Genomic DNA, 12,495 nt, shown 5'->3' on the forward strand with positions numbered 1-12,495 from the left:
ATTGGTAGCCTCCCCATTCTCATCACATCGATCCTTTGCTAGAACTGGTAATTCTTATAAAACCTTTCCTAGGATTGGTGCGTCCCCATTATATTCTTATCAGAATTGTCAACCATGATATGTCCTATCGTAGGATCAGTGATGATTGATTGCCTGCACAGATCCTTTACTAGGTTTGGTGCATCCCCATTATATTCTTATCAGAATTGTCAACCATTATATGTCCTATCATAGGATCAATGATGATTGATTGCCTGCACAGATCCTTTACTAGGTTTGGTGTTGTGCTTCAGATCCTTTGCTTAGATTAGTGGCTGCCGAGGCTCCTCTACTTTGATAGACTGCCCCCTATGCATCTTGTTCTAGGATCTGGGACCACCATAGGTGTTCTGCTAGAATTGGCTCCCATGGGTCCTCTGTATAGATTGTTGGCTCCAGTGGATGCTCTGGTAGAATTAGCCACTCTTACAGATTCCCTGTTAGTATTGGTGACCTTCCATGGATCCCTCGTTATGATTGATTGCATCCCAAGGACCCTGTCCTAAATATGATGTCTCCCAGAGATACTCTGCTTGAAATGTTGCCTCTCACAGATCTTCTGATAAAATTGGTGGCCCCATGGATCCTCTGCTAGGATTGTAACTCCCCCATAGATCTTCTGATCAGAATTGTCAATCCTTAAATATATTCTTTAAAAGGATTGGTGCCCCCACTGACCATCTGCTAAAACTGGTGGCCTCTGAGGCTCATCTGATTGAATAGACTATCCACTATTTCCATCCATGTCCTCTCTCTTCTCGGGTCATTCTCTTCTATTTCCATCCATGTCCTTTCTCTTCTCTGGTCATTCTCTTCTATTTCCATCCATGTTTTCTCAGATAGTGATGATGGTGGGGGTAGAGATGGAGATAGGGATGATGGTGGGGGTAGAGATGGAGATAGGGATGATGGTGGAGGTAGAGATGGAGATAGTGATGATGGTGGGGGTAGAGATGGAGATAGTGATGATGGTGGGGGTAGAGATGGAGATAGGGATGATGGTGGAGGTAGAGATGGAAATAGGGATGATGGTGGAGGTAGAGATGGAGATAGTGATGATGGTGGAGGTAGAGATGGAGATAGTGATGATGGTGGAGGTAGAGATGGAGATAGTGATGATGGTGGGGGTAGGGATAGAGATAGTGATGATGGTGGGGGTAGAGATGGAGATAGTGATGATGGTGGGGGTAGAGATGGAGATAGTGATGATGGTGGAGGTAGAGATGGAGATAGTGATGATGGTGGGGGTAGAGATGGAGATAGTGATGATGGTGGAGGTAGAGATGGAGATAGTGATGATGGTGGAGGTAGAGATGGAGATAGTGATGATGGTGGGGGTAGAGATGGAGATAGTGATGATGGTGGGGTAGAGATGGAGATAGTGATGATGGTGGAGGTAGGGATGGAGATAGGGATGGAGATAGTGATGATGGTGGGGGTAGGGATGGAGATAGTGATGATGGTGGGGGTAGAGATGGAGATAGGGATGATGGTGGGGGTAGAGATGGAGATAGTGATGATGGTGGAGGTAGAGATGGAGATAGTGATGATGGTGGGGGTAGGGATGGAGATAGTGATGATGGTGGGGGTAGAGATGGAGATAGGGATGATGGTGGGGGTAGAGATGGAGATAGTGATGATGGTGGGGGTAGAGATGGAGATAGGGATGATGGTGGGGTAGAGATGGAGATAGTGATGATGGTGGAGGTAGTGATGGAGATAGGGATGGAGATAGTGATGATGGTGGGGGTAGAGATGGAGATAGTAATGATGGTGGGGGTAGAGATGGAGATAGTGATGATGGTGGGGGTAGAGATGGAGATAGTGATGATGGTGGGGTAGAGATGGAGATAGTGATGATGGTGGAGGTAGTGATGGAGATAGGGATGGAGATAGTGATGATGGTGGGGGTAGAGATGGAGATAGGGATGATGGTGGGGGTAGAGATGGAGATAGGGATGATGGTGGGGGTAGAGATGGAGATAGTGATGATGGTGGGGGTAGGGATGGAGATAGGGATGATGGTGGAGGTAGAGATGGAGATAGGGATGATGGTGGGGGTAGAGATGGAGATAGGGATGATGGTGGAGGTAGGGATGGAGATAGTGATGACGGTGGAGGTAGAGATGGAGATAGGGATGATGGTGGAGGTAGAGATGGAGATAGTGATGATGGTGGAGGTAGAGATGGAGATAGTGATGATGGTGGGGGTAGAGATGGAGATAGGGATGATGGTGGAGGTAGAGATGGAGATAGTGATGATGGTGGAGGTAGAGATGGAGATAGTGATGATGGTGGAGGTAGGGATGGAGATAGTGATGACGGTGGAGGTAGAGATGGAGATAGGGATGATGGTGGAGGTAGAGATGGAGATAGTGATGATGGTGGAGGTAGAGATGGAGATAGTGATGATGGTGGGGGTAGAGATGGAGATAGGGATGATGGTGGAGGTAGAGATGGAGATAGTGATGATGGTGGAGGTAGAGATGGAGATAGTGATGATGGTGGAGGTAGGGATGGAGATAGTGATGACGGTGGAGGTAGAGATGGAGATAGGGATGATGGTGGAGGTAGAGATGGAGATAGTGATGATGGTGGAGGTAGGGATGGAGATAGTGATGACGGTGGAGGTAGAGATGGAGATAGGGATGATGGTGGAGGTAGAGATGGAGATAGTGATGATGGTGGAGGTAGAGATGGAGATAGTGATGATGGTGGGGGTAGAGATGGAGATAGGGATGATGGTGGAGGTAGAGATGGAGATAGTGATGATGGTGGGGGTAGGGATGGAGATAGTGATGATGGTGGAGGTAGAGATGGAGATAGTGATGACGGTGGAGGTAGAGATGGAGATAGGGATGATGGTGGGGGTAGAGATGGAGATAGTGATGACGGTGGAGGTAGAGATGGAGATAGGGATGATGGTGGGGGTAGGGATGGGGATTGAAAAGTTGAGTAGAATGGAGAGGAAGGGTGAGGATGGGGAGTGATGAGGATGTAGGAGGTGGGTGAAGATGAGGATTGTGAGGAGTGTAATGAGGAGGAAGATTAGGATGGTAATGAGGAGGATGGGGATGGTAATGAGGAGGATGGGGATGGTAATGGAGAGGATGGGGATTGTAATGAGGAGGATGGGGATGGTAATGGGGAGGATGGAGATGGTAATGAGGAGGATGGGGATAGTAATGAGAAGGATGGAGATGGTAATGAGGAGGATGGGGATAGTAATGGAGAGGATGGGGATAGTAATGGAGAGTATGGGGATTGTAATGAGGAGGATGGAGATGGTAATGGGGAGGATGGGGATAGTAATGAGAAGGATGGAGATGGTAATGAGGAGGATGGGAGTGATGAGTAATGAGGAGGATGGGGGTGGTAATGGGCAGGATGGGGGTGGTAATGAGGAGGATGGGGATGTAATGAGGAGGATGGGGGTGATGAGTAATGAGGAGAACAGTCGGTGGTGTCCGGTGTGAGGCTCCCCTCCCCCTCCTCCATACATGGAGTGCGATGTGATCGGGGCGGGTCCGGTCTCCGGGATATAAATCGGGGGATCGGTTCGGCTCTCCTCCACCCGCCGCACTTCTCTCCGATCTTTTCTCCGCTCCGTCCGCCCGACCACCGATCTCCACCGATCTCCACCATGGACGCCATCAAGAAGAAGATGCAGATGTTGAAGTTGGACAAAGAGAATGCGATCGACCGAGCCGAGCAAGCCGAGTCCGAGAAGAAGCTGGCGGAGGATCGCTGCAAGCAGGTACTACGACCCCCAACTTCTCACTACTACGACCCCCAATATACTACTACTACCCCCATCCCATAACTACTACCCCAAACTTCTCACTACTACTACCCCCATCCCATAACTACTACCCCAAACTTCTCACTACTACTACCCCCATTCCATAAATAACTACTACCCCCAACTTATCACCACTACTACCCCCATCCCATAACTACTACACGCAACTTATCACTACTACTAACCCCAACATACAACTACTACCCCCAATATACTACTGATACCCCAACATGCTACCACTACTACTACTCCCAATATACTGCTACTACTACCCTCAATATACTACTACCCCCAGCCCATCACTACCACCACAACATACTACTACTCCCATCCAGTCACTACTACCCCTTCAGATATCCACTTCTACTACTATCTATATCTATACCATCCCCTTTATAACACTAGTATCACCAAAATACAACAACCCCCACCAGATCTCTACTGCTCCTTTTATACTACAATCCCCATCATGCTTCCACTACCCCAACATACCATGACTTGTCTCCCACCTAACACTATCCCCTAATGATACTACTACCCTCATGATACCACCACCACCTTCATCGTGCTACAAATGCCTCCACTACCCTATACTACTACTACTCTCATTATACCACCAGTACTACTTCATCATCCTACTGTTCCCATACCATAACAACTACTCCCATTATTCTACCACCCTCATCATACTACTACAGACCCATCATCCATACCTCCTCCAGCTTACCACTGTTGCCTGTATTTTATCTAATACATTACCCCTGTTGTCCTACTGATATCCTCATCATCTCATTGTACTACTCTTCCCATCTGGATCCTGGAAAATGACACTCTTGATCCTTACAAAGGCCCCAGGATGCAATGGACCACTCAGGGGCCCCACTGTGGATATAGCTGAGGAGCCCCAAGACACGGAGCTTACAATTTACTGAAACTTTGAAGGTTGAACACTAAGGAGAAACTTTCTGCCGAAAGATCTTACCGTCTGGTGACTGATTGGAGCCATCGAAGGATTCCATTGGAGAGATTGTTGGGTTTCCAGTCTAGTGAGATCATTGCAATTCTAGATGGCTTGCAATCCATCAATCTGAGCGATCAGAGGAGCTTACAATCTACTGATCTGAGTGATCAGAGGAGCTTACAATCTACTGATCTGAGTGATCAGAGGAGCTTACAATCTACTGATCTGAGTGATCAGAGGAGCTTACAATCTACTGATCTGAGTGATCAGAGGAGCTTACAATCTACTGATCTGAGTGATCAGAGGAGCTTACAATCTACTGATCTGAGTGATCAGAGGAGCTTACAATCTACTGATCTGAGTGATCAGAGGAGCTTACAATCTACTGATCTGAGTGATCGGAGCAGCTTACAATCTACTGATCTGAGTGATTAGAGGAGCTTACAATCTACTGATCTGTGGCTGGGAGATTGGGGTCCATGCATTGGACTGGACAGCAGCAGATAGGTTGGCAAATCAGGGTTTCTGTTGAGGATTGGTTTGCAGAATAAGGTACCTGCAGAGAATTGGTCAGAAGATTGGGTAGACCCAGAGGATTGTCTGGCAGATTCTTCACCGAAGATTGGCACAGGATTGGTTAACACATTGAGGATCTCCACCAAGGATTGGTCAGTAGATTAGTGTCCACACGGAGGATTCAGGATCCACTCAAAACGTTGGTTAGGAGACTAGGGATCCCACAAAAAATGAGGAGCACATTGTGGGGTCTAAAGATTGGGGTCCACACAGAAGGTTGATCAGGAGATCAGGGTTCACACAGAGGGCTGGCAAAGAGATCGCGGTCCACACAGAGGGTTGGCCAGGAGTTTGGGGTCCACAGAATTGATTGGTCAAGAGATGGGGGTCCACACAGGGGGTTGATAAGGAGATCGGGGTCCACAAAAAGGGTTAGTCAGGAGATCAGGGTCCACACAAATGGTTGGTCAGGAGTTTGGGTTCCACTTAGAGGGTTGGTCAGGAGATCAGGGTCTACACATAGGGTTGGTCAGGAGAAGCAGGGTCCACACAGAGGGTTGGTCAGGAGTGTGGGGTTCACAAAGAGGGTTGGTCAGGAGTGTGGGGTTCACAGAGAGGAGTGGTCAGGAGATTGGGGTCCACACAGAGGGGTGGTCAGTATATCAGGGTCTGCACAGAGAGATGGTCAGGAGATCAGGGTCCTAACAGAGGGTTGGTCAGGAGATCGGGGTCCACACAGAAGATTGGTTAGGAGATCAGGGTTCACACAGAGGGATGGTCAGACGATTGGGGTCTTTATATAGAGTGTAGTATGACACCAGATTTATGTTTCTGGATGAAAAAGTCAGCCTACCAAAGGTAAACATGGGGACATGAATAGTTCAGGTGGACAGAGAAGGGTTAATGTCAGACACAACAACCTGATAGATACAATATAACAATAACGTTACAATGTGTTATGTATACAATCTCAGCTCCTTCCTGTTAAATGAACCCCTAGTTAACCCTAACAAGCCCTGACTAAGCTGGAAACCCCTAACAATGATCTCCTATTGGCTCCTCTGTGGTTGCTTAACTTTCCTATTGGAAGAGTTTTGTTTTTTATGTTCAACAAATGCAAAAAAATCCCTGTTGATCCTGCCAGGAATAGCGAGCTTCCCTGCGCACACTTCCGGGGTTATCTCAGGAAAACCACTTAGTCCTCCCAGTTCTCCTCTTAGGGATTACAAATCAATTAGTGCCTCTGCTTTGGAAATGAAGACAGGGGGTCGACTGAGTGGTTTAGCAAAAGAAATCTGGGTAGGGATGACACCACCCCAACATCAACAGGGTGATTCTCGAGTGAAAGTTGGGTGACTCTCGAGTGAAAGTTAGGTGAGTCTTGGGTGAATGTTGGGTGAGTCTTGGGTGAAATTTGGGTGGGTGAGTCTCAGGTGAATGTTGGGTGAGTCTTGGATGAAATTCGGGTGAGTCTCGGGTGAACGTAGGGTGAGTCTCGGGTGAACGTAGGGTGAGTCTCGGGTGAACGTAGGGTGAGTCTCGGGTGAACGTAGGGTGAGTCTCGGGTGAATGTAGGGTGAGTCTCGGGTGAATGTTGGGAGAGTCTTGCGTTAAAGTTGGGTGAGTCTTGGGTGAATTTTGGGTGAGTCTCAGGTGCATGTTGGGTTAGTCTCGGGTGAAAGTTGAGTGAAAATGTTAATAAATATTTCCCTGAAGTAAACGAGGATGTTCACTTAAAAATGAGAATTCTGAGTGGAGTGAAAAGCACTGACATGGAGTTTATTGGCCTTTAGGATGGGGGAGATCACAATCTAGTAAAGTCTAAGTCACAATGTGTAGTGTGGCGCCCCCTGCTGTCATCTGTAGGCAGAAATTTCAATGGCAGAGTAGAAATTTCTGTAATATAATATTCTACATTACAAGATCATCGTAATCACTAAATGGTCCCGCCACTGCAGCAATATAATAGACCATCAGCCAAACACTGAGATCCACCACATCAATATATGACAGCCACCAATCACTCAGCTCCACCACATCAATATATGAGACCACTGGCCTATCACTCAGCTCTACCACATCAATACACGAGAACACCGACAATCACTCAGCTCCACCAAATCAATGTATGAGACCACCATCCAATCACCCAGCTCCACCACATCAATACGTGAGAACACCGACAATCACTCAGCTCCACCAAATCAATATATGAGACCACCATCCAATCACCCAGCTCCACCACATCAATATATGAGACCACCATCCAATCACCCAGCTCCACCACATCAATACGTGAGAACACCGACAATCACTCAGCTCCACCACATCAACATATGAGACCACCGTTCAATCACCCAGCTCCACCACATCAATATATGAGACCACCGTTCAATCACCCAGCTTCACCAAATCAATGTATAAGACCACCATCCAATCACCCAGCTCCACCACATCAATATATGAGACCACCGTTCAATCACCCAGCTTCACCAAATCAATGTATGAGACCACCATTCAGTCACCCAGCTCCACCACATCAATACGTGAGAACACCGACAATCACTCAGCTCCACCAAATCAATATATGAGACCACCGTTCAATCACCCAGCTCCACCACATCAATATATGAGACCACCATCCAATCACCCAGCTCCACCACATCAATATATGAGACCACCATCCAATCACCCAGCTCCACCACATCAATACGTGAGAACACTGACAATCACTCAACTCCACCACATCAATATATGAGACCACCGTTCAATCACCCAGCTTCACCAAATCAATGTATGAGACCACCATCCAATCACCCAGCTCCACCACATCAATACGTGAGAACACCGACAATCACTCAGCTCCACCAAATCAATATATGAGACCACCATCCAATTACCCAGCTCCACCACATCAATATATGAGACCACCATCCAATCACCCAGCTCCACCACATCAATACGTGAGAACACCGACAATCACTCAGCTCCACCACATCAATATATGAGACCACCGTTCAATCACCCAGCTCCACCACATCAATATATGAGACCACCATCCAATCACCCAGCTTCACCAAATCAATGTATGAGACCACCATCCAATCACCCAGCTTCACCAAATCAATGTATGAGACCACCATCCAATCACTCAGCTCCACCACATCAATATGTGAGACCAATGGCCAATCACCCAGCTCCACCACATCAATACGTGAGAACACTGACAATCACTCAGCTCCACCAAATCAATGTATGAGACCACCATCCAATCACCCAGCTTCACCAAATCAATGTATGAGGCCACCATCCAATCACTCAGCTCCACCACATCAATATGTGAGACCAATGGCCAATCACCCAGCTCCACCACATCAATATGTGAGACCAATGGCCAATCACCTAGCTCCACCACATCAATATGTGAGAACACCGACAATCACTCAGCTCCACCAAATCAATATATGAGACCACCGTTCAATCACCCAGCTCCACCACATCAATATATGAGACCACCGTTCAATTACCCAGCTCCACCACATCAATATATGAGACCACCGTCCAATCACCCAGCTCCCCCACATCAATATATGAGACCACCATCCAATCACCCAGCTCCACCACATCAATGTATGAGACCACCGGCCAATCACCCAGCTCCACCACATCAGTGTATGATACCACCGTCCAATAACCCAGCTTCACCACATCAATGTATGAGACCACAGGCCAATCACCCAGCTCCACCACATCAATATATGAGACCACCATCCAATCACCCAGCTCCACCACATCAGTGTATGAGACCACCGGCCAATCACCCAGCTCCACCACATCAATATATGAGACCACCATCCGATCACCCAGCTCCACCACATCAATGTATGAGACCACTGTCCAATAACCCAGCTTCACCACATCAATGTATGAGACCACCGGCCAATCACTCAGCTCCACCTCATCAATATATGAGACCACCATACAATCACCCAGCTCCACCACATCAATGTATGAGACCACCATCCAATCACCCAGCTCCACCACATCAATATATGAGACCAACGGCCAATCACCCAGCTCCACCACATCAATATATGAGACCACCGTCCAATCACCCAGCTCCACCACATCAATGTATGAGACCAACATCCAATCACCCAGCTCCACCACATCAGTGTATGAGACCACCGGCCAATCACCCAGCTCCACCACATCAATATATGAGACCACCGGCCAATCATCCAGCTCCACCATATCAATATATGAGACCACCATCCGATCACCCAGCTCCACCACATCAATATATGAGACCACCGGCCAATCACCCAGCTCCACCACATCAATATATGAGACCACCGGCCAATCACCCAGCTCCAATACATCAATATATGAGGCCACCGGCCAATCACCCAGCTCTACCACATCAATATATGAGACCACCATCCAATCACCCAGCTCCACCACATCAATATATGAGGCCACCGGCCAATCACCCAGCTCCAACATATCAATATATGAGACCACCGGCCAATCTCCCAGCTCCACCACATCAATATATGAGGCCACCGGCCAATCACTCAGCTCCACCACATCAATATATGAGACCACCGGCCAATCACCCAGCTCCACCACATCAATATCTGAGACCACTGGCCAATCACCCAGCTCCATCACATAAATGTATGAGACCAACGGCCAATCACCCAGCTCCACTATATCAATGTTTGAGACCACCATCCAATCACTCAGCTCCGCTATATCAATATATGAGAGCACCGGCCAATCACCCAGCTCCACCACATCAATATATGAGAGCACCGGCCAATCACCCAGCTCCAATACATCAATATATGAGGCCACCGGCCAATCACTCAGCTCCAACACATCAATATATGAGAGCACTGTCCAATCACCCAGCTCCACCACATTAATATATGAGGCCACCGGCCAATCACTCAGCTCCATCACATAAATGTATGAGACCACCGGCCAATCACCCAACTCCACTATATCAATGTTTGAGATCACCATCCAATCACCCAGCTCCACCACATTAATATATGAGACCACCGTCCAATCACTCAGCTCTACCACATCAATGTATGAGACCACCATCCAATCACCCAGCTCCACCACATCAAGGTACAATACAATGTATTGGTCTTCTCACCTATAATACAATGTATGGGTCTCCTCACCTATAATACAATGTATGAGTCTCCTCACCTATAATACAATGTATGGGTCTCCTCACCTATAATAGAATGTATGGGTCTCCTCACCTATAATACAATGTATGGGTCTCCTCACCTATAATACAATGTATGGGTCTCCTCACCCATAATACAGTGTATGAGTCTCCTCACCTATGATACAATGTATGGGTCTCCTCACCTATAATACAATGTATGGGTCTCCTCACCCATAATACAGTGTTTGAGTCTCCTCTCCTATAATACAATATATGGGTCTCCTCACCTATGATGCAATGTATGAGTCTCCTCACCTATAATAAAACGTATGGGTCTTCTCACCTATGATACAATGAATGAGTCCTATAGGTCTCCCCACCTATAATACAATGTATGAGTCTCCCCACCTATAATATAATGTATGAGTCTCCTCACCCATAATACTATCTATGGGTCTCCTCACCTATAATACAATGTGTGTGTCTGTCTCTACAGCTAGAAGAGGAGGTGATGGAGATGCAGAAGAAGCTGAAGGGTACAGAGGACGAGGTGGAGAAATATTCAGAGGCTGTGAAGGACGCACAGGAGAGGTTGGAGCTTGCGGAGAAGAAAGCTGGAGATGTAAGTAAATGTTATTGTAGAATTGATCTCCTATTTTCATCATCGTCCGATGCATCCTCCTGATCGGAATATCATGCAGAACCTTCCCCATAGTTCCACCAGTCCAACCAATCCTCAAATCTCATTGTCCAACTATAAGTACTTCCACTGTATGCCGATAATTACCCTCCCCTTCCTTCTTCAATCCCTTCTCCATCCTTTCGTTCACCCTCCCAAACATTCCTTTCTTCATCCTTTTCTTCATCCTCCTTCCTAAACATTCCCTTCTTCATCCTTTCCTTCATTCTCCTTCCCAAACATCCCCTTCTTCATTCTTTCCTTCATCCTCCTTCCCAAACATTCCCTTCTTCTTCCTTTCCTTCATCCTCCTTCCCAAACATTCCCTTCTTCATCCTTTCCTTCATTCTCCTTCCCAAACATTCCCTTCTTCATCCTTTCCTTCATCCTCCTTCCCAAACATTCCTTTCTTCATCCTTTCCTTCATTCTCCTTCCCAAACATCCCCTTCTTCATCCTTTCCTTCATTCTCCTTCCCAAACATCCCCTTCTTCATTCTTTCCTTCATCCTCCTTCCCAAACATTCCCTTCTTCTTCCTTTCCTTCATCCTCCTTCCCAAACATTCCTTTCTTCATCCTTTTCTTCATCCTCCTTCCTAAACATTCCCTTCTTCATCCTTTCCTTCATTCTCCTTCCCAAACATTCCCTTCTTCATCCTTTCCTTCATTCTCCTTCCCAAACATTCCCTTCTTCATCCTCCTTCCCAAACATTCCATTCTTCGTCCTTTTCTTCATCCTCCTTCCCAAACATTCCCTTCTTCATCCTTTCCTTCATTCTCCTTCCCAAACATTCCCTTCTTCATCCTCCTTCCCAAACATTCCATTCTTCATCCTTTTCTTCATCCTCCTTCCTAAACATTCCCTTCTTCATCCTTTCCTTCATTCTCCTTCCCAAACATTCCCTTCTTCTTCCTTTCCTTCATCCTCCTTCCTAAACATTCCCTTCTTCATCCTTTCCTTCATTCTCCTTCCCAAACATTCCCTTCTTCATCCTTTCCTTCATTCTCCTTCCCAAACATTCCCTTCTTCATCCTCCTTCCCAAACATTCCATTCTTCATCCTTTTCTTCATCCTCCTTCCCAAACATTCCCTTCTTCATCCTTTCCTTCATTCTCCTTCCCAAACATTCCCTTCTTCATCCTCCTTCCCAAACATTCCTTTCTTCATCCTTTTCTTCATTCTCCTTCCCAAACATTCCCTTCTTCTTCCTTTCCTTCATCCTCCTTCCCAAACATTCCTTTCTTCATCCTTTCCTTCATTCTCCTTCCCAAGCATTCCCTTCTTCATCCTTTCCTTCATCCTCCTTC

At 46.9% G+C, this 12,495-nt stretch overlaps 1 protein-coding gene across 4 annotated transcripts in view; it reads left to right on the forward strand.

Moving 5' to 3' along the window:
* Nucleotides 1-3,575: 3,575 nt before the first annotated feature.
* The window catches only part of TPM2 (tropomyosin 2), a 59,330-nt gene continuing 50,410 nt past the window's right edge, over nucleotides 3,576-12,495 (forward strand). For 2 of the 4 annotated variants that reach the window (XM_073612161.1, XM_073612162.1), the window contains exons 1-2: nucleotides 3,576-3,796; nucleotides 11,006-11,131. In XM_073612161.1, coding sequence (XP_073468262.1) covers nucleotides 3,683-3,796; nucleotides 11,006-11,131 — 240 coding nt within the window. In that variant the 5' untranslated portion in view covers nucleotides 3,576-3,682. The remainder of the gene's footprint in view (nucleotides 3,797-11,005; nucleotides 11,132-12,495) is intronic. The other 2 variants (XM_073612159.1, XM_073612160.1) reach the window with 1 other exon arrangement.

The sequence above is a fragment of the Aquarana catesbeiana genome, linkage group LG01 (genome assembly GCF_042186555.1).
Source record: "Aquarana catesbeiana isolate 2022-GZ linkage group LG01, ASM4218655v1, whole genome shotgun sequence".
NCBI classification, from domain to species: Eukaryota; Metazoa; Chordata; class Amphibia; order Anura; family Ranidae; genus Aquarana; species Aquarana catesbeiana.